This window comes from Opisthocomus hoazin, chromosome 2 (genome assembly GCF_030867145.1).
Source record: "Opisthocomus hoazin isolate bOpiHoa1 chromosome 2, bOpiHoa1.hap1, whole genome shotgun sequence".
NCBI lineage: Eukaryota > Metazoa > Chordata > Aves > Opisthocomiformes > Opisthocomidae > Opisthocomus > Opisthocomus hoazin.
Window position 1 is genome coordinate 103,267,784 of NC_134415.1, and position 23,575 is coordinate 103,291,358.

Consider the following 23,575-nt stretch of genomic DNA (forward strand, 5'->3'; position numbering starts at 1 on the left):
TCTCACAAACCTGAAATGAGCTGTTAATTCCATATGCGAGCGTAGTATCTGGTAGCAGGATATACACCTCACTTGAAAGGGGACCTCTTTGCACAGAGATACCAGAAGGTTCTTTGCATAGGATGGGAAAGGTAGAGGAAGGCCAGCCTCCATTTCATCTACAACATGAAATGGCAGAAAGTGCAACCACACATTAGAGAGTTCTTTCACAGTATTTCAGCTCTCAGGTGACAGTTAGCAATTGTACTCGTTTGTCACAGTGTTCAGAAAGCAAGTTATCAAGTGTCAGCTGAGTCACGGTAATCGAGCAATGGAAGCTTTAAGTAAAACTACATTTTTCTTTTTAAACTTCTGTAGCAACCTCATATCTGAATCTGTTTGCATGTTGTTATTTCATACTCCGTGACTGACTCCACTTTTCCTCCTTCTACAAGGTCAGGTCAGATCTCTCTCTCTGGAAGGTTCTTATTGACCTTCTTCCCCTCCATCTATCGTTACCTGTCTACTCTCACTACATGCACTTTTGTTTAAAGCCATAGTGTGTTTAAAAAAGAAAAAAGTGTGCAATTAATTTAACAAGTTCCCACATACTATGACCATCTCTCTTTTCCCCCATCCTCAATGTTAATTTTCGTTAAATTTTTAGGTGCAGGACTTGCTGTTGGTCTGAGTACATACTTCATGTTTAATTCCAGATACGAGCAGAATAGAAAATTTTCTGTTGAAAAGAAAATGGGAAATGGCTTATGAACTATATATTGCTGTTAATGTTCTGCCTCCTTAATCTTAGGAAGCAAATTCTCTTTGAATTTTCTGTTTAGTAAGATGTGATGATCAACAGGCAGTAATTTGAGGTTAGGCCTTTCAACTAACTTCACTGCCAGATCTTACAGACCATGCTGACAACACTAACTATGATGACCTACCAACGCAAAGGAAAAAATGGAGCACTTCTTTTCTTTGCTCTGAGCTGAGTGCTATCCATCTCTAAAGAAGAAAACACTATTTTGTGCTGTGAATCTCTTCAAAGCAACAGCTCACCAGTACTCTTTTTCAAAACCTATGGCCTGATTTCAAAGGCATCTGCAGTCAGCACATTCAGAATTAATAACCTATTTGAGAATAAAAGTACATTAGATTTACAATACATGAGAGAACTCAGAACTGTGCAGATGATTCTCACTTCCATGAAGACGGCAGTGCAGGAAGATTCTTTCACAGCCTGTCTTTACTGTACACTTCCTACAGCCACTCTAGGGGAGGGCAGAAGTAGCAGATAGAGCTGTGAAAATGAGAGATAACTATACCAATCCTTCTGGCCATGTAGGTTTATTCTGAAAGCTACTCTACCTAAAACATGGCAGCTTCTTGAACAGGAAGTCAACTCCATCTATATCTCACCTGTCTCAGCTGTTTACCTAAGAGTAAAGTAAATGCTTTAATGCCTATTTCTTCTGTCAAAGCTAAAAAGTCAGTACAGCTATGATGGTCACTGCCCCTGTTTTCAAGACTATAATCAGACAGATATCTTCTGTAGAATCTTGTAAGTACGGTTCAGGATGTTACCAGCTCACAACACAACCAGTATTTTAGCCTTCAGTAGGCAGTGCGGCCAGCGCAAGGCATCAGACCAGCAGCACTGCTCCAGCTAAGCAGGCTAAATTTGTAATTATATACAGACGAAGTTTCCACACGTCTTCTCCATCAGGAATGGCAAGGACACCGACAAGCAAAATAGCCTCCAGTAGACTTCAGACAGTACAGGGGGAAGGAACATCACAGCCACTCTGACTGGAACTGAAAATGAAATTTATATGTTTTGGTCCAAGTTCCTACCAACATGCTAAATGTAAACTTCCTTAGGACAGCAGCTGCACAGTCACTGAAGGATGAGAAGCTTACATGAGAGATCTGACAGCATGGAGATAAAGGAAAGTCTGTTTCTCATTACAGCAACTATGATGGACGAATAATTTCTACACAAAAATATGCATTCCAAAGCATGTCCGCTTACAGAACTGTATCACATTTAAGACCTTAAAAGAAAAATAAGAATTAATCAAAAACAAACTTAAAAACCTTAAGCTTTTTTACACAGCAGAAAAACACAAGTCACTTCATATCATGCATATCAATTATCAGAAGGAATAAAAAGCAGTACGCTTAGTAGCAACATACCACTCAATTTAGAAACCTGGAGGAAGTGGTTCTTTCCCGACATATGCTGCAAGCATTCATCTCTTTCGGTGAAAAGGAGAAAGCAGTTTGGGCATGCGAAACACTGAATATGCTGAGGAGGGAGATCTTTTTTATGTCCGTCATTTTCATTTAGCTGGAAGAGAAAATAAACTAGTTAGCAAAAATACTAAGTCAATAAACCAGTCCCAGCTCTTCTCATGTCCTTCCATTCCTCTCTCCCTTCTGTGGTAATATTTTCACTTTTAGGCTTTCAGCTACCACATCTACGTTTATCTATAGCCTACCCCTACACACTTCAGCTCACGAGACACAAGGGACTGGCGAAACTGCCATGGTCAAACTCAGCTACTCGTCCCTACTACACTGGCAACTTTTCCATTTCCTTCTTGCACCACTGGGAACAACCACCTTCCCCAGGAACTATAGGCTCCACTAATTCTTAGCTAGTCTCTTTACCAAGGCTCTTGGAAAAAGCTCCTTCTGTCACTAAAGCAGCTGTTTTTCCTCATGTCGGTTCTTCCCTAATCTTGCTAATCTCCAGCTTCTCAAAATGTTGCTCCTCAGAGTAGCCTAACAGGCCCGTGACTGATAAAGTCAACTCCTTCTACCCCTTTTGCCTTCTACATCAACTGCAGAGCTCTGCCTTCAGGGCAAAAATCCTTTAGTTTTGCTTCTGACATTTTTTCTTACTCCTTTCTTATGCCACTCAAAGAATCTTCCTGACATGCTTATGCTTTCTTCCACAGCTTTGTTTAGGATGGCCTCAAGTTGGGTCACGGGAGGTTTAGATCGGGTATTAGGAAAAATTTCTTTACTGAAAGAGTGGTCAGACATTGGAACAGGCTGCCCAGGGAGGTGGTGAAGTCCCCATCCCTGGAGGTGTTCAAAAAACATGTAGATGTGGCACTTCAGGACAAGGTTTAGCAGGCATGGTGGTGATGGGTTGATGGTTCGACTTGATGATCTCAGAGGTCTTTTCCAACCTTCATGATTCTATGGTTATCTCCCCATCCTTCCACACCACAATAATCCCGTCTTCTTGCCTGCTGAAGAGCACTCTCTTTCCCCAAACTAGCCTGTAACTCCTGCTAACGCCCCTGGACACACCACAGGCACACAACTTGGAAGCAATCGGAAAAAAAGCAGAGACAAACCATAATGCAATCTTTCAAGCTTGTCAGGTATGACTATGCAACAGGAGATACTACTACTAGCTGAAAGCAGTCCGATTTTCAGAGTATCCGAGACTTCCCCTGAAATTAACCCAACTTCTGGACATTAGGTGCGTACACAGCATTACTAGTTATTAAAACACTAAACTTTGAAAATGCTATCCATTACACACCAGACTGCTTAAATAAAACCACACACCCTGAAGATAACACCTGAGCACCTGTCATTGTACTAAAGTTTTACAGTGCTAAGTTATGAACAGAAGGGAGAGACAGCATCATCAAAAAACAAAAAGTGAAGAGTGGAAATAGGGAGGAATAACAACAAAAAACCCAAATACTATTAGCTTACATTCAAATCAAAACTCACATGCTAGATTATCCTTTCGCCTTCTGTAAGTTAACTAGTGAGTAGCAGCAAACACATCAACCAACAGAGAGACTGGAAACAGAGACGAAACAGTTGCGTCTGAATCACCCAAGTTTCTTTTCCCATTCTGTTGCCTCTTTTTGCCCAACTCCTTTCTGCTGCTTCTCTTTACCGTCACTTATTTCACCCTAACTTCTTGCTTTTATTTTTCATAGCTTTGGAGATACAAAAAAAAAAAAGGGGGGGGGAATACCTTTTGACAGCACCAATAGAGGGACAAGAGGTTTAAGACAGAATTGCAGTCCTTTTAAAAGTACACTGGAAACTACAAGCTAACAGTCACATCTACTGGGAGTAGTGTCAGTATACACCAGGTGTTTGAAACACAGCAAATAAGAAAAACTACCTTGAAGACTACAGGATGGGAGGGGAGAGAAAGAGGGTTAAAACGGAAAAAAAAAAATTAGTGCATAATTATACGTCTTGAAAATCCTCTACTACATTCAGTCCCGCGAGCTACTTATCCTTCCGATCTTGCCTTAGATAAAAGATGATCACTGTACTGCTGAGAGGTTGAAAATCTTTTGCAGCATATCACACAGGCAACAGCATTATTTGGGGGTCCATGTAATGTGACTGTTGGGTCACAAGGAGAATGATCAAACCTGAAGAGGAAGAAATAATTAACAAACTAGTCTCATCTAAACAGCCAAAATGTTTTTTTTAATGCAAAAAATTATGTCTTTTGAAGCTGTTGAACAAAACCATGTCAAATCAACCTAAACAGTAAAATTCCTCACTTCCCCTATCATTAGCTGTACTTGAAGTATCCTATATAAAGGCCATTCTCCCTGCAGCTTACCTGTTATAACGATAATTTTGCAGAGGAATCATACCGTTTTTAAGAGCAAGAGAACTAATAAAGACTCCAACTCCTACAGAAGGATTTTAAAAATTTATTTTTACCTTCCTGCACTATTTCTGGCTGGGACAGAGTTAATTTTCTTTATAGCAGCTTGTACGGTGCTGTGTTTTGGACTTACAAACCACACTGTTGATAGCACAGGGACGTTTCAGCTACTGCTGAGCAGTGTTCGCACAGCATCAAGGCCTTCTCTATTTTTCAGACCGCCCCGCCAGCGAGTAGGCAAGAGGCTGGGAGGGGACGCAGCCAGGGCAGCTGACCCCAACCGACCAAAGGGACACCCCACACTGTATGAGGCTCAGCAATAAAAGCTGGGTGAAGGAGGAAGAAGGGAGGGGATGTTTGGAGTGGTGACGTTTGTCTTCCCAGGTAACCATTACGTGTGATAACAGCCTGCCCACTGATGGGAACTCCTTATTTCACTTTGCTTGCGTGCGTAGCTTTTGTTTTACTTATTGAACCATTTTTATCTCAGCCCAGAGCTTGCTCGCTTTTGCCCTTGTGATTCTCTCCCGCATCCCACTGGGGTGAGTGGGAGAGCAGCTGTGGCGGGCTAAGCTGCCTACCAGGGTTAGCCCACAACACTCCCCTCAGTTTCTCTCCTTACCACCTTCCCATGACACATTCACTAGCTAAAAGACAGTATATGCTGGAACTGACCCCAGACACAGCAAGTCCTGACTAGCAATGATCAGCTATGAACAGATGTCTGGATGATACATCTTGCTCCTCGTTCCCTTCATTAGGGGCATTTTTTTAATCTTACTATCAAGTTGTACACGTTAACCTTTTGCTCTTTTTCAAGCTCAGGTGAAAAAATAACAGAACTGGAAAACAGAGATCTTGTTTCTCAAAAAAACCCAGATATTAAAAAAAGCTTTAAAATCTTAAAAAGATTTAAAAACTTCAAAATCTCATAATGAAGTTATATTCATAAAAGCAGCATACTACTCTTAACTAGTAAAGGTTTAAAAACATAGTTTATTTCATTCCTAAATCCATTCATTACAACAGGAAGAAATCAATTCTGAATGAAAAAAAACCCCAAACAGAAAAAACAAAACAACCAACCAGGAAGTTCATCACATCATCTGTATAAAATCTGTAACAGATTAATTTGCTATCCAAATAGAATTTTGTCACTATAGGCAGTTTAAAGTAGACTTGATGCTGATATCCTAAGTTCAAGTATATTCTTTCATTATTATTTTGTGCACTGAGCTCTTGCGCTATGCCCTTACCTTTGAAGGTGACCTATCAGAAGATGTTTATTATCGAACTTTCTGTTGCAGTGCATCACAGGACAAGATATGGGACTGCTGTTGTCTTGCGTCTGACCTGCCCTCTTATAAACACCCCTTTTTCCACTGTTAATGGTGCCTGGTTTGAGATCTGCGTTATAAAACAAAACACTTGCCCAGCATCTGAACTATAGAGGCTTAACAAAACAAACCAACCCTAAAGCATTTAAAAATCAAGTCAGATTTATTCTCAAAAGCGAGCTAATAATGCACTGTAACTTAATCCTACTACGGTAAGTCTGCTCTTTCAGTTAAAGCATCTGTCTCTTCAATCCCCACTAGCACTGCTTTTCAAACACTTTGACACCCCGCATCCAGGTCCTCCGAGAAATATTTTAAATTGATTGATCTTCCTGAATTTATACTTACTTACGTAGACATTTTCTTGAGCAACAGTTCAACAGTAACACTTTTCCTTCTAGCAACTTTGCTTGTAAAAGTAGTTAACATTGCCCTACTGGTTTTTAGACTTTGTACGTTACATTTTCTACGCAGCAAAATGTCAGATTAATAGCCTTTATAGAAATGGGCATAGAAGAACCTTCAAATGCCACACATTAGTGAAGTTAATATTGTAAGATTTGGTTATGCATAAGAGGCACCTGCAAGCTCAATGTCAGTACTGCTCAGCACAGTTACCAGATGTGCTATTCTGCAATGCAGAACTTGGAAAACATATCACTGAAATTTAGTTTCCTGTTCTTACCTGGCATTTTTAACCACTGGTCCACACATAATCTAGCAGCTTCTGTGTCACTGTGTTCCCGAATAAATTCTAGTTCTTGCAACCCTTGAGCATATTGAGAATCAACTTTCTCCTGAAGGAGAAGCCATATCAGATGAGATTTAAAAAAAAAAAAAAAAAAAAAAAAATCAATATTAAGTACGTATGCCCAAACTCACATGTGGGTCTCTAAAATACTAAGGAAAAAAACTCCTCAAAAATCTAAGGGGGGAAACAAAAAAAAAAAATCTTACAACTTGACTGACTTCCATATAACACAATAAAGATGGAACGTAACAGCAATAAACAAAATAGTACCAATTTTTGTGCCCTACATAAAAGCTACAGCTTAGGTCAATTAATCTACTTTTACTGCACCTACTGAAGTTTCTGAAGCATGTACATAACGAAGAAGACTTTTAATAAGATTATAAACTGCAACAAATAGTGATTTTTTTATTTTTTTTAAAAAGCAACACGAAATGGTTATTGAAACCAAAGAGTCAGTTTGTCCCATTGCCAAGGCAAAAAACCCCATGGCAGTTTCACTTGGAAGAGTAATTTTAATTCTGCAGATTGATGAGTGAGGAGCTGCCCAGCAGGAAAATATTCATCATTAACAAAAGGATTTTTTGGCCTTCATTCTCAGACTACTTTAAAAGCTACACAGCTATCTTTGACTCCACTCTACAGTTGAAGAACTGTATGTGGAGACATTAACAGATTGCCAGATTCTGAGTAGAGGACACAGGAGAGGCACGTAGGCTTCTGGACTTCAAGGCTACCATGGACTACATCTAAGAGCCTTTTACTCTGTTGTATTACAGTTGCATAGTCTATTGCAGGCTATAACAAGCTGTAACTATAGTATAATTATGTGACTTTAAAAGCCATTAACAGTGTTCAGAAAATTAGGCTGCAAAGTCAGCATGTTCCACAACTACTGGATTTGCATTTGTCCCTGTTGACTTCATGAGGTTCTGATAAGCCCATTCCTTCAAACTGTCCACGTCCCGCTGACAGCAGCCCTACCCTTAAGTCTACTGACTGCACCCCCCAGTTTGTAACAAAAACAAAAAAATCCACGCTTTTTCAAATAGCTGCACAATACAATTAATCTGATTCAAATTTAAAATTATGCCTTATACACAGAAAATTTTATCCCATTATAAAAAATTACCTGATACAGAGATTTAATGTGGCAAATAGCTTCCCAAAAATCTCACGCAAAAGCAGGTAGATAACTAGGTTTGCTGCATGCTGATTTGTGATAACTGTTATTTTTCAATTATTTAATCAGAATAACTGTTGTTAAGGTCCCTCTGCTATATATGCAAACAAGAGAAGAAGTTTTTGCCATTGGCTTGCACGAAATTAGGGGTTTTTCTCCCCTTAGGAACTGCAATAAGACTAGCAAATTTATCAGATGCAGCCACTGAAGAGACAAAGTCTGTGTTGTGTTTCAAAGGACACCCCAGAAGCAAAAATCTCTAGTTGCTAGTTCCAGGTCTGGCTCACCAATCTTTTTGCTTACTTAGTAGTGACAACACACACACACTCATGACTACAAGGCCTGCATTATGCAATTCTACTGAAACAAAATATGTCCAATACCTTAAAGGCTTTGTTCTTCTCTTCTTTTTGCTGTTTCTCTACTTCAACATGGCGTGCCAGACGATCCAAGGTAGATGCAACTCGTTCTTTCTGATAGTCAATGTGATCTTTACGCTTGGTATTTCTCTACAATCAAAAAGTTAAACTTTTATTTGGTAATTAAGTAACAGGCACCGATACGGTCAAAAGCGATGCCCAAGCATAAGGATGTAATTCAGTGCAGACACTCCGATCCCAAGTCCCACTATCTACCTTGCTAGCTTCCTCTTTCTCTTTACCAGCGTCTGTAACTTCTGTTAAAAAAACAAATAAAAACAACCCCCACGCCTCTACATATTCAAGGCAATTTAGCATCAACATTTGCCTCACCAAAGCACTAGGAGGAACATGGATGATTGTGCTGGGTGTCCTAGACGTCTCCAACAAATGAAAAATTAAGTAAATTCTTCTAAGTAGGTAAAAAAAAATCCTGAAGATTTCAAAGCCAACATGCAGCCCATCTGAAAAACTGAGAACTGATATCATTCTTGCTCCAAGACAACACTGGCCAGTATCTTCAGAAAGGCAGATCATAAACTTTTTCTAGCCTAAGGGATAGGCCATACACTGTCGTTTGCTCCTGCGACACGATCAGCTCTAGCAACCATCACAGTGGAACGAGCCTGTGCATGTACGGAAGATCCACTTTTCCTTAAGAACCAGGTTTATTACACACATCCTCTACTGCAACACTGGAAAACAGAAGTCAAGAGATGGCCACTGCTGCCAAAACCAACTCTAGTAGAGTTACTCTCAGTCACTGTCGCTCTCATAGGCCCCACGGAGTAGTCACAATAAGCTTGGGGGATACATGGATTGACCAGCCTGCTTCTGACTCATTCATTCTTAGGAGGGATTATGAAGAATTAGGCTGAGTTAATACCAGGCTGTCATCAGAATAAGGTCCTCTAACCTATAAACTGCTCCTAAAAAGTTATTTTAGAAGGAAAAGCCCTGGGAGTAGGCCAGATATACTTGCAAGCTAGAGACGGGACAATGACTTCTCAGGTTGCTCATAAAGTGATTTTTCTTTTACACACTTGCTAAACCCACTGAAAGCCAAATAAAAGTTGCGAGACCATTTCAAGAAGCCAAAAAGTGGCTCTAGATAAAATGAAGTGTTGGCATTCCTGCCTTCCACTCAGTAGTAGGTAAAAATCAAAAGACTTTAATGTTGTTTTTTTTATTTATTACTTGTTAAAAATATTTCTAAGAAGTTTTTTTATTAAGAGAAACTGATGGAAAAAAATACAGGAGAATAATAATTTTGTTCAACTGAAAAGTCCCAAAATACATTACAACATACTCACATGAACATAAGAACTGCTGTTAGGTTCTTCATCCTCACTACTGACAAGATCAATGCATTCAAGTACAGGTCTTAAAGGTCCTTCCTGAAAAAAGTGTTAAAAACGCACACACACAAAAGCATTAAAATGTCTTCCTCAGATATAAAGTGTTGCATGCATTACAGCACATTGCCAGCATTAGCAATACCTGAAGGAGAACTTCACCACAGTTTCAAGAGGGTGCAGTAATGAAATTCCTGCACAGCACCTTTTCCACGTAACAGACTAATCCACAAAATTGGTAAAACATGCAAATAAATAAGTATTCACAAATAATGAAAAAATCAACTTAACATACAGACATCAACTACAAAAAAAATCAAATTAACAGACCTGGCTTACTTAATAACCTTATCTTCTTCATCTTCTCAATCAACTTAGATCTACATTTTTAATGACACTCAACTTGAGCCATTAATTCAATGGTAACAGGGTAGCAGGCTGTTACCAAGACAGCAACAGCCTCAGATTTCACTAAGCAATGTTAACTGTTTTTTTGTTGTTTGTTTTGGTTTTGTTTGTTTTTAAAAACACATCAATTAAATTCTAGCTCCTAAAGAAATTAAACTCCTTAGGCATTTCAAACATTAAGAAAGGGGGAAACAGTTTCATACACATTTAAGCCCTGAAGGCTACTCTCTTCTGAGCAGATATTCCATAAGCAGGTTACAGGTGTTTTCTCTGTATCAGAATCACAATAAGGGGCAGTTAATTTTATTTTCAAGGAAAACACATTTCACCCATTCACACCAGATACCCAAAAGCACAGACACATGTCCAAATAGTCTGTCCAGCACTCAGTTGCAAAGATGTGCATCCAGGAAGCCAGGTCAGGACTCCATGCAGCTATATGGAGGACAAAGGACCCTGACTATCAACAAGTACTTCAGTCTTTATTAATTGTTTTTGTCTCCTCCTTAAGGCTCTAGCCCTGTTCTTTATCTTCTGCAATCATCTTAATGGTTTAAGCCTTGAGTTTAATTTGTGTGAATGCTGTCCCTTGCTTTCCTGATGACTGTCTTCAGAAACTTCATGTAGATGGTTTGTGACCTCAATGACCTGCTAGTCCAGGCAGTATCAAGACCAGTTGATTTACACGCCTTCATATGCCCCCTTTTTTTCATTCTGTCTGGTATTTCCACACACCTATGTGTGTGTACGTATTCCCATTCACTCTCCATTCACACCAAATGCAACATTTCTACTACCAGCTTCTGGTAGACAGCAGAATGTTGGCACAAACATCAAAAAGCAAACAGAGAAGAAAAAAAAAAAATCAGCAACCCAAACTAAGCATATAGGTCATAAGTTTTTTAAAGAAGATGTGCAAAATCACGCCTGGAGCTCCATACACACTTACTGTGACAAGTCTTCAGGTTTTAAAGGCAAAAAAAGCAGCACTATGTCCACATAATTTGATGTCATGCAAAAAAACCCTGTATCATGGTACAACATTATCACAGGCCAACTAAATAATCAGTATAATGAATATGAAACAGGATGAGTAAGTCTACAAACACCAAACAAAACTAGACCTAGTGACCCTAACTCAAATCCATGGTCACATGTGTACACACCTTCAGTGAGAGGCAAAGTTAACCATAAAAAGTTTCCCATCCAAACTCTAGAAAGTTATTATCTAACCTGAACGCAAATAAACAAAAAACAAAGATAGTTTAAGTTTTGGGTGAGTTGGGGGTGAGGGGGTGGTTTGTTTGTTTTTTTTAAAGTCTGTACATGCAATGCCAACTACATCATATTGCAGAATTTTTGACTAAACTGCAGTATCAGCCGTTTGTCTGGCAATACTGCTGGCAGATACCACAGAGCTGTAACACACTCCAAAGGTATTCTTTATTTGTTAGAAAGTTAAGTTCTCCAGGCAGCAGAAAGACTTAGGAGAGTCAGCAGACTGACTTTTTGAAGAGGTGCAGTACTATATCCACCATCTCTGCCATATATTTGGCAGTGTCCTCAACATCTTAAAAACCAAGCAGCTAGGGCAGGTTAGGAAGATTTATTGCCTCATGAGAAGCAGCAGAGAGAACAGCAGCATGCAATTCTCTCCTTCGTCCTTACTGCACCTGATTCTTCACATTCTTCCACCTTTCAAGGCTGTAAAGCTGTTCAGCTGCCAGGCATAAACAGTCCTCATTGTCTCGCTGGGGAGGAGGAATGATGAGATCTTGGACAGATGACAAAAGCTTATATGAATCAAGCTGCAGGCCTCAAATTACCCCAAAAGAGTGCTTAACTTTTTATGATGCAGTAAACAAAGAGAACATGATTTTCTAAATGAAATCTAAAACAGACATCCATGACAGATTTGCTTTTGTAGAAACTGACATCTATAAACTTACAAGAAATTAAATCTTTATTAAACAACAGGTGTTAGCAAGTAACAGTTCAAAGAAACACTGAGACCACCTCACTGTCCAATCAGCTCAATAATGTGTTTTGAAAGGTTCAACTCTGAATTTAACAGCTGTAGCTTCTTCAAAGAGATTTTCCTTATTTCTGTTTACTTACTGCCTGGGTTCAGCAATTAATTAAAAGTTAGGAAATAAACAGCTGAAAAGCAGAGCTGCTTCCAAACCTAGGAAGTTCTAGTGACCAGAACATTATATTAAATTTAACATTAAGTAATATTACACTTATTTAAATGTTGTTTGCAGACATGAAACATTCTTTTTTTCCTTCTGAATTCTGTGCCTCTTACTACACAATTTTTGTGTACTGCTCCTCAAAGATATACACCCTTATTTTCCACAAAAAATGAAACGGGGGAAAAAAAAAAAGCGAACTACCACACCATCTGCCTGTATACACTCCTGAACAATAATGCAAGTCCCAAACACTGCATGTATTTAGGCTACTTTGTGTTTCCTTGGTTGCTAGTTTAACATTTAGATGAAGATTAAAAACAAACCCTGAAAATGAAGAGTGCAAGAAATACAACCCTGGGTCTGATCTAGAACTCACCTGTGATTATTTTGAGAAAGTATAAGAATGGGGGAAAACAGTATAAACCCATCCCAAGTATATCCACTTAGCAACTGCTTAAGTCAATATATGAGGAACCTTGATGGAAAGCTATCATTGGTTTAGATCCATCCCAGCTGAGTGCTTACACAGAAAAGACTCCAAATACTACTTCTAAAGAGACAGCAACTTCAGCACGGGCTCATCCTGACAGCAGCGCTCCTCTCTGCCAAAAGGTGTTGATACCAAAATCAAAGCTGAAGTTCAAAGCCTCTTTATTCAGTGGCCCAGGACAGAAATCATCCTCACGGACGAGACCAAGTCTAGGACTGTTCTCCCCTGTACACAGAAACCTTCTGAGAAGTTCATGCGAGTCATAGCTTCAAATAGATCTCCTGTATTTTTAATCTTGATTGGAGAAGTGGTGCCAGGTGAAACATATCTTTCTTCCAGCAAGAGAGGGCAGGTATTGTTAGTAAACATTCCCAATTAATACTCCAGTACCACATGGAGGGAATTCTCTACAACAGGAATTCAGCTGTTGCCCTGTTGGCTCAGGGCACAGGCTGAGCCCCAAACTGAAAGTTAACAAAGTTTAATTACTTCATTTTTTCCAACTGGTTAAACTAAATAGTAACATAATTCAAAGATAGTGCCAACCCTGAGGATTCCATCACTGTAAGAGATTTAAGAAGCTGAGGACCAGTTAGCGTCATCCAACTCTCTATATCTCCCCGCAAGATGAACATCACCAGCTAAAAAGTGTCTTGGCACACAAGAGCCAAAGATTACAGAAGAAACAACATGGACAATCACTCAACGGACAGCTGAAAGCTGCAGCCTCTCTAGCTGACTACACTAGCACACTTGGCACCCAGAAAGCCATAAATACTCAGTACTGAGACATGCTCAGTCTTCATATCTTCTAAGCAGATCCTCCACATCCAAAAAAAACTCAAAAACAACCCCAAACAAAACCCCCCCATGCTCCACTTCTTAATTACTTCTCTAAACAACCTTCGAAAGCCACTCTTCTCACCAACCAATAGCCATGCCACTGAGCAATAAACAAATGGCTAAATCACAGCTATTTCATTTACTAGAAGAATTTCTAGATTTTAATTGATAGAAAAGTATCTTTTGAGTCTCCAGGCAGCTGCGGTGTCTCTCCTGTTATTCATAGCTTGGGTTGAAAGCATTAGCATTAAATCAACAAAACTATAATTTAACTATGCTATGCAAAATACCAATCGTAACAGCTAATATAATCAAGTCTGTTTAATCGGTGGCTAGTACAGATGAGGCCTCATTCATCTCCAAGGACAGTTTCTTCTCAAGGAGTTCTCTGAAGCTCATTTTTACTGCCTCAGAAGGTTTCTCAAAAAGTCCTAAAACATGGTCTCACTTTCTTCTGCGCCCCCATTCCAACCAATCTGTGGGTGATCAGGCCTAGCTAACAGTCCGCCGGCATGCCATGTAAGTTTGTTTGTTTGTTCAGTTTTTAGCTCTACATGCACTCAGACCAAATACCCAGTTTACTTAAAAAGCACAATTAAACTTTTCCATAATTATATACACACTAGCATACAGAAAGCATGAAACTAGCTTTCAATATATGTGACTACAGACAACATATCTTTGACAAAATAATTATGTGAGCATAATTGTATATACACATGAAAACACACTAATTATCATGGAACAAGTTTACATCAAAATAAATTTGAAAATCTGACACAAGTTGTACTATTTGTGCTCTGAATCTTTGTCCCAGCAGATTTCCAACTTTAAGACTGCTGAGTAACTAACATTGTGAACCAACGTGAACTTACTCAGTTTTGACTTCCGTAATCCAGCAAATACAAAAATCCAAGTCCTTAGCTGACTTGGGTTGGGACCAAAAATAAAAGTCCTGCTTCAGAGATGCTTTGTGACACCTCTACAATTTTATTCTGTTCCTGATATCATGCAGCTGAAAGCCAGAGACACAAATACTTGAGTCTGTGTATCTAATATTTAACACCTCAGGGAGAAAGGAAACAAAATATTTAAATGGTAACTACCATGTTTCAGCAAATCACTTGATTTTGGTATATCCCAGGGCCAAATGTTCTTCAGATATAATTTCTATTGGAAAACAACAGTTACAAGGAAAACGAAAAGCTTTACCTGTTCTCTGATCTCTGCAGGAACTCAAAGCACTGCAATCATTTTTAATGAATAATTTTTTCTAGTATCATCGGTTCCCAAAATAGACCAGAAGTCTTGTTCATGTTCAAAATAAAAACAAACATTCATTTGCAAGAAAGTTAAGTTCCAACTCTTCCAGAAGAGAGAGGGGCTGTATCTTTTGTCATGAAGTGCAGCTAAAACACTGTACAAAGTAAAAGCTGCAAAGTATAGGTTTGTTTTTCCTGGATCTCAAATGGACATCAGTTTAGAGCTCATTACTGAATAAACCAGGGCCTATGGAAGTATGTTTTCCTTTGAATTCAGACTCTTGAAATAAAGATCACCAATAGCGAAGAAAACTTGGCATAAATGTAACACTGCATCAGAAAACGAAAATAATTTTTAATTCATAGATCTTCAATTTTCCAGTTGAGTTTTATTCTGGATACATAATCTTTATATTTACTTAACAAATGTTTACAGAAAATGAACACAAATGCCCTCCTTAAAAGTGTTTGCCATTGTAACACAACAGCAGAGTCAGTAGGTTCTTAAACACTTGATAAAACTATTTTTTATTTTGAGGTCCGACAGAGTTACAATGCTAAGTAAAGCCCCTGCCTAGGAAAGCCACTAACTTTACCAGGGATAACTTACATTTTTTAAAAGAGCAGCATAATGATGAGCCTTGTCTTTAAAGAAATAAGTCAGAAAAAAGTACAAGTGGATCAATACCAACCAACCAACCAAAAAACCAAACACAAAACAACTCAGGAGGATTCCAGTGCTTTCAGTGCAGACTGTGGCAACTCGAATAATCTGTCTACTTCAGTGCTACAGACCCCATTAAACCTGCAAAGCTCTTCACTCTTGCCTTATCCTTCCCAAGGAAACAGAATGGGGGCCAGACCATCCTATCCAAAGAAACGAAGCGATTAAGACTAATGGCTTGCATTGTAGATTATATTTTTCTGCTGGTATGCAAACCTTTTAATGATTTTAAGTGGACAAAATATGTTGTAATGCAGAATTAAGAGGTGGGAAATTATGGAAGAACAGTTGTAAATTTCCTGAATGAGGCAAAATCTGACTGTAAAAGCTCAGAAACTCTGGCAGCAGAGATTGCTTCTGCTCCATCAAATGAGGACTTTTTGTCATAGTCCTACAGTAAGAATTCAAACATCCTAAGATGAGTGATTGAAATGGAAAACACAAAGACCCCAAAAAACCCCAACACAAAACCCCCCACACACACACAAAAAATCCAACTTTCAAGAAAAAAAAAAAAAAAGTAAAACACAGATCACATGGCCTACAAATATTTGTTTTCTATCAACACAAGCACAGGCTGAGATACCCAAGTGGCTTCTCTAATTCAGCTTATACAGTACCACCTGGTGTACTGGGTCCTTAGGACATGCAGCAAATAGTACTTGGATGATCAGGTAGCATTCATACACAACATTTACGAGGCCTATACACTTCTAATCACACACATTTTTATACGGGAACTATGATCCAAAGCTACCCAAATAGTTTAGAAATCCTTTTGCGAAGTCCAAGTTCATCCTCACCCTGAAGAGCAAATGGGAGAGCTGAGGACACACCACTGACCTTAGGTGATAGCCAGGGTCACACACCTTTCCCCTTGTACTCATCAGTGACAACAGTAAGCGTCTCAACTCTGAACACCAATCCTGTGCAAACAAGCCTACGCACAGTCACCTTCCTATATACAGCAGCTTCTCTCAGAAGCACTCATCTCTGGGACTACAGAATCACAGAATGGTAGGGGTTAGAAGGGACCTCTGTGGGTCATCTAGTCCAACCCTCCTGTCACCCAGAGCAGGCTGCACAGGACCTTGTCCAGGCGGGTCTTGAATAGCTCCAGAGAAGGAGACTCCACAACCTCCCTGGGCAGCCTGTTCCAGTGCTCCATCACCCTCAGAGGGAAGAAGTTCTTCCTCATGTTCAGATGGAACTTCCTGTGCTTCAGTTTGTGCCCATTGCCCCTTGTCCTGTCGCTGGGCACCACTAAAAAGAGTTTGGCCCCATCCTCCTGACACCCACCCCTAAGATATTTGTAGGCATTCATAAGGTCCCCTCTCAGCCTTTTCTTCAGGCTAAACAAGCCCAGTTCCCTCAGCCTTTCCTTGTAGGAGAGATGCTCCGGTCCCCTAATTATTATAAACCGACAAAAACAAGAGGAAAAAAAAAAAAAGTAGCAAAAGCATTGATTTTAGTAAGTCTCTTTTCTTTCACCTACTGCTCTGGGTGCTCCAGCAGCCATTCAATCATTGCACATACAAAGCTTTGCCCAGTGTTTCAAGAAAATGAAGCTTATACAATTATGTTACACGTGAATGCTTTTGTGTGTATATAATGAACTTTGAACTCATTATTTGATTTTGACTAAATCAACTAAAAGACCAAGAAGTCTCAGAGACAATCAACTACTTGTAATTTTTGCAATAATATACGTCCCTCATACTTGAGCACCTAAATACCCCTGCACAAAAAAGTCTGTAAACTGAACTTAGGCTTTAATCAAACACCATACAAAATTGAGGAAAAAAATATCTAGTTATTGTTCAGCATGAAAAATATGAAAGATCCACAGGAAATTAGCCATTAGTCCTGGCATCAATTAACTACTCGACCTTATTCACCTAGCTTGTTCCCTAGGGAAAATCACCTTTCTGTTCTTGTACGTATCCCTGCCGTCCAGCCCCACTTCACTGATGACATACTGAGGCCAGAACACAGGTAGCATGAAAAACATGCTGCTTTTTTTGGCTGTCTAACAGATGTAAGTGTCTTAAAGTTACACTCACATAAGCCGCATGTCAACATGAGACTAGGTGTTGTACTGTAGCTGTTGTAGAGTGCTTCACAATTTCAGAAGACTGTTTGAGGCCTCTAACCTATTATTTCCTCCTCCTCTTCTAAACATAGTGTTTTTGACATTCTTTTGCTGAGTGAGGAGTGTTTTATTCCATAACTCCTGTGTGACTACTCATGAAGCAAAATGCTATGCAATGTAACTACCAGAAGAGTCATCTGCAACAACTTCTCATCTACCTCACCGTAACCTCCCATTTGCCTGCTGAGATACTCAAGTCTATGTTCTCTTTATAGTGATACCCGTAAAGGTAAAATTTCCACTTACCAGAGTGATTGTAATTAAACTAAACTAGATCCTTGCTGTTTTGAGAAGACAGGAAAGCTCTAAGATAAAGAGGCTTCTAAATAACGCTACTTAGACAAGCTTGACTTGCTGTTTTGGGGGGGATAGGAAAGCTCTAAGGTAGAGCTTAGAGCTAATGTTATTTGGACAGCCTGGCCTTGGGAGGGCAGATGCACCAAGCTACAGAGATAAAGAGGCACCAAGCGAGCAACAAGACCAGAGCAAAACAACCTGGAAGGACACGCTATAGGTGATGTTAGAACTGAGTCTGCGCAGAAACAAAGGTCAACCAGCGGACACTGTGATGAGGAGCATAAGCCTTCATCTTGAGACCCGCAAAGACCACCCGAGAATACTAACAGACATGCGTGAAAGACATTAACATATGCTAATTAGTTCTTGGAAAAGTCAGGAATATGCTAAGCATTTCTCGTGCTTTCGTGCGGAAATATAGTGAATGTGCATATTGTGATTAACCTGAAGTGACAGGGTGTTTGGCGCGCACGTCTGGAGGAGAGATCCCCCGTGTGCCTGGCGCCTTAATGAAGAATACCTGCTTAATAGCCTGCCGACTACTGAGTCTCCAACTCTGGCTTTTCACGGCATCAGTAGGACGAACTGACATCATCTTACGCCCTTCCAAAGAAAGGGCTGACAAACCTTTAAGGTAAACTTGTTATCTGCCTGGAAGATTTACAAATTAAACTAACTCTAAATTCAAACGCAACGCTTTCCACCCAAACACAGGCGAGGCTACCAACGCGGGACACAGAGCCCCCCTCCTCTTCCACCGGGCCATTTTTTGTATGCACTGCGCTGCGCTGCCGGCGCGAGGTGACTTACTCCAACGAACTCGATCTCGTCTTCGCTGTCGGAAGCTGCCGACTCACGCTTGTGCAGGCTGGCAGAGCTGTGAGGCTCCATTTCCTACGCAGAAAGAAAGCAAACCGCGCTTCAACATTTTGCTGCAAGCTTCCTCTCACCGCACGGCCGTTCTCCCTTGCCCGCCTGCGCTCGGCAGCCCGCTCTGTGCCGCCCGCTGCCAGCAACGCCACAGCGAGCGCCAACGGCTCTGGCCCGGGGCACGCCGCCGCGCTGCTCCCCCGTCCCGCCGCACGGAAGCTCCCGGCCGAGCGGCGAGGAACCGCGGCCCGGCCCTGCTGACTCACGTTCCCCCATCCGCACGGACAGCCCGGCCCCGCCGCCCCCCACTCAGGGCCCGCCGGCGGCCGAGGAACGGGCGGCCTGGCCGGGCGCCCGCTGCTCGCCCTGCGGGGGGGGGTTGGGTTGCTAAGCGACGGCCCCGCGCCTCCTCACCGCGCCCCAGCCCCGCTCACCCCCGCGGGCAGGCGGTGGCCCGGCCCCGCGCGCCCCCGCTTCCTCCTCAGCCCGGGGGAGGGGAGAGGCGGGGCGGCAGAGGGCGGCGCAGCTTGACGGGATTTGTAGTTGCCGCCCGCTTCGCCGCGCTCCCCCTTCTCGTCCCCTCATGGCAGGCGCCGGCGCTACGGCCACAGCGCCATGGCGCGGCACCCCCCCACCCCCGGGGCGGTCTCTTTCCTCCGATAACTTCCTCTTCCGCCCGCGGCCGGGTTGCACGGAGTTCCTGCTCGGAGGAGGAAAGCCCCCACGCCGCTTCCGGGGCAGGAGGAGGAGGAGGAGGAGGGTGGCGGCGGCCATCGGGAGCGGCAGCTCGGGGGGGATGGCGGACGGGGGGGATGAGCTGCCCGGCCGCCAACCCCCGGCTGCCTCACCGCCCGCCCGCCCAGCCCAGCCGCCTGCAGCTCGGCTGCCGGGCCCTGGCGGGGGACGGTGCCGAGGGCCGTGCCGGAGCCCCGGCGGGCAGTCCCCGTTGCGCTCCCCTCACGTACCAGTCACTCCATCACAGGAGTCCATCCAGCTGATGAAGCGTGGCCGCTCCTTGGCCATGCCGCGCTGATGGCTCCTGGCGATGCTCTTGTCACTGAAGTGCCTGGGAATGGTTTCCAGGGTTAGCTGCCCCGTCCCAGGGGTCAGGGTGAAGCTGGCTGGCCTGTAGTTCCGTGCATCCTCCTTGGAGGTGATGTTTGCTTTCCTCCAGTCCTCGGGCACCTCTCCCAGTGACCACGATTGATCAAGGATTGTTGAGGGTGGCCTCACGATGACACCTGCCAGCTCCCTCAGCAATCGTGGATACATCCCATCAGGGCCCTCAGACTGCAGGATGTCCAGTTTGCTTAAGTGTCCCCTGACCTGATCCTCCTCCACCAAGGGTGCATCTTGCTTGGTCCACCCTTTCCCCGTGGTCTCCAGGACCTGGGATTCCTGAGGGCCAGTCTTGCTAGTAAAGACTGAGGCAAAGGAGACATTCAGTAGCTCAGCCTTCTCCAGGTCCTGGGTCACCAGGTCACCTGTCTCATGCAGCGATGAGCCCACATTTTCCTCAGTCTTCCTTTGTCGCCCATGTGCTTACAGATGCCATTCTTGTTGTCTTTGACATCCCTGGCTAGATCCAGTTCCAGCTGGGTTTTAGCTTTCCTAACTTCATCCCTGTATGCTTAAGCAACGTTTCTGTATTCCTCCCAGGTTACCCATCCTTGCTTCCACTTTTTGTATCCTTTTGTGTTTGAGTTTGGCCTTTGTATCCCTTGAGTTTGTGCTTTGTACCCCTTTTGTGTTTGAGTTTGAGCAGGAGCTCCTTGTTCATCTACATAGGCCTCCTGGCATTTTTGCCTGATTTCCTATTTGCTGGGATGAACTGCTCTTGAACTTGCAGGAGGTGATCCTTGAATATTAACCAGCTTTCCTGGGCCCGTCTTCCCTCCCGGGCCTCATCCTACAGGACTCTTCCAAGCAGATCTTGGAAGAGGCCAAAGTTCACTCTCCTGAAGTCTAGGGTTGTGAGCCTGCTTTCTACACTCCTCGCTCCCCTCAGGATCCTGACCTCCGCCACCTCATGGTCACTGCGACCAAAGCTGCATTTGAGCTTCACATGCCCAACAAGCCCCTTGTTGGTCTGAGGTCTAGCAAAGCACTGGTCTTCATTGATTCTCGTTGGCTGCTTTGGGGCTTGGAAGAGGAGGTTGTCGGTGCACTCCAGGCACCTCCTGGGTTGCTTATGCCCTGCTATGCTGTCCCTCCAGCAACTATCTGCGTGGTTGAAGTCCCCCGTGAGGACGAGGGCTTGCGAATGTGAGGCTGATCCTATCTGTCTGCCTCATCCGCTTGTTGTTCCTGGTCAGGAGGCCCATAGCGGACACCCAGTATAATGTCCCCTTTACCTGTCCTCTTTAATACTCACCCACGTTCTCTCATTTGGTTCCTGATCCATCCCCAGGCAGAGCTCCATGCACTCCAGCTGCTATTTCACCAAGGGCAACACCCCCTCCTTGTTTTCCTAGCCTGTCCTTCCTAACGAGCCTGTGTCCCCTCACTGTAACACCCCAGTCATGGGAGCCATCCCACCACGTCGCTGTCATCCCAGCAAGATTGGAGTCCTGCCGCTGCGCACAGACTGACTCCTCGTGTTCTCCATACTGCATGCATTAGTACGCCGGCGCTTTATAGAGGTGGCACCCCAGCATGCTGGTGCCCTGGAAAGGGACTGGGGGATTTCTCCGGCGTGGTGCCGTGTAGGCGTTTCCTTGCTTACACACAGGTGCTGGAGGTGACCCCGCTTAAGCCCCGTTTTGTTGATTTTGTGTTCTGTTCCTGTCGCATCACCCCATGCCCTTTGCCCTCGGACCATGTCCATCGCTCCCTCACGCGGCTGATGATTACCCACTCCGTCCCCCTTCACTCTTGGTTTAAAGCCCTCCTTACTCGGTGAGCCGTCCTACTGGCAAAAATAGCTTTGCCCGGCTTGGTGAGGCGTATCTCATCTCTCTCCAGCAGACGGTGATCTGCAAGCAGGGTCCCATGGTCACACAGCTCAAAAGCTTGTTGGCAACACCAGTTCTGCAACCATTTGTTGACTTGTCCTAGTAGTGCCCTGCTCCTCGTTCTCCCTCGCTGGCAGCGTCGAGGAAGCATCACGTGGGCTGCCGTGCCCGTGATTCTTGCTATTTATCTGCTACTGCTCTACTGCTTCATCATCGTGCAGTTCCTTCGAGCCACCCAAAGTGAAAGTTGGTGTGAATCATCTTTACTCGAGGCATTGGCTGTGAGTAAGCTGAACAGTGTAAATGTCACCTTTGAGTTGTGCATCTGCATGAAGAAAGCTTCTTGCACACAAAGCCCTTCACTGATGCGTGCTTGGCAAATCCTGTGTGCGCAGGTGGGAAAGGATTCACGGTGGCATGTTAAATGTTGATGCTGTGGGAGCTTTGTGAATAAACAACTATCAGAAATAACATGTCATGTGGTATTTAATGTCAATTAATTTAGTGCACTTATTTTTCTTGTGAATGGAGTGTTACTATTACTAATGTTAGTTTTAAGCCTCCTTCCATGTATGACTGAAAAAATAGCTTTACAATAGAAGATAGACATAGTGAGATGCTAGTTATATATACGAGTTATATACTCCTTAAATTGTACAAGTTAATCACTGTTGTTGGACTGTGTAAACAATACTGCTTTGAGCAGTTTTATTTCCTTATTAAAGTAATGGAAACATGAGTTAAAGTAATTGTTGCTGCCTAAACTTTCATATTCTGCATTTACAACCTAAATTTGCTAACAGAACATTGATAGCAGCCGTTCTGTCACTTGCATTTGCACTTCATTATGTAAGGTTCTTGAGAATAGATAATGTGAGGTGCAATAGTAGCAAGTTACTAGAACAGCAAGGTGGCATCGCTTTTCTAAACTCTGACACCCGATAAAAATAACACTTATTTGAACACAAATTTTTCAGCAGTAATTCATGTAAATGTTTACTCTTGCAATGACCCACCCAAACATCCCCCTCGTATTTAAACAACATAGTTAAGGAAAAGAAATAGGAAGGGAATTGCCACGTGATCGTTTAGGGCTACGAGGATGATGAGGGGACTGGAACATCTCTCTTACGAGGAAAGGCTGAGGGAGCTGGGCTTGTTCAGCCTGAAGAAGAGAAGGCTGAGAGGGGACCTAATAAATGCTTACAAATATCTGAAGGGTGGGTGTCAGGAGGATGGGGCCAAGCTCTCTTCAGTGGTGCCCAGCGACAGGACAAGGGGCAATGGGCACAAACTGAGGCACAGGAAGTTCCGTCTGAACATGAGGAAGAACTTCTTCCCTCTGAGGGTGATGGAGCACTGGAAGAGGCTGCCCAGAGAGGTTGTGGAGTCTCCTTCTCTGGAGATATTCAAGACCCACCTGGACAGGGTCCTGTGCAGCCTGCTGTAGGTGACCCTGCTTTGGCAGGAGGGTTGGACTAGATGACCCACAGAGGTCCCTTCCAACCGCTACCATTCTGTGATTCTGTGATTCTGTGTCAACACTTCCAATATGCCAACGAAACTCTGAATTCCAGAATTTTTGTATTATTTCAGCTCATTCTTGGGAAAGCACAGGCTTCTCGGTTTGGGTCAGTTTAGGAGAGTTCTTATGCAGAGCTTGGTTCCGAGACAAGAGAAAAGG

The 23,575-nt window shown here is 42.8% G+C and overlaps 1 protein-coding gene across 3 annotated transcripts in view; it reads right to left on the reverse strand.

The window, feature by feature from the left end:
- The window catches only part of ZNF451 (zinc finger protein 451), a 41,236-nt gene extending 21,654 nt beyond the window's left edge, over nt 1-19,582 (reverse strand). The window contains exons 1-9 of one of the 3 annotated variants that reach the window (XM_075414620.1): nt 19,372-19,582; nt 18,878-18,961; nt 9,655-9,738; nt 8,306-8,431; nt 6,674-6,785; nt 5,908-6,058; nt 4,280-4,406; nt 2,179-2,332; nt 11-158 (exon numbers count right to left, since the gene is read on the reverse strand). In XM_075414620.1, the coding sequence (XP_075270735.1) occupies nt 11-158; nt 2,179-2,332; nt 4,280-4,406; nt 5,908-6,058; nt 6,674-6,785; nt 8,306-8,431; nt 9,655-9,738; nt 18,878-18,958 (983 nt within the window). In that variant the 5' untranslated portion in view covers nt 18,959-18,961; nt 19,372-19,582. Of the gene's footprint in view, nt 1-10; nt 159-2,178; nt 2,333-4,279; nt 4,407-5,907; nt 6,059-6,673; nt 6,786-8,305; nt 8,432-9,654; nt 9,739-18,877; nt 18,962-19,203; nt 19,299-19,371 lie in introns of those variants that run through there. The other 2 variants (XM_075414621.1, XM_075414622.1) reach the window with 2 other exon arrangements.
- Nucleotides 19,583-23,575: the final 3,993 nt, after the last annotated feature.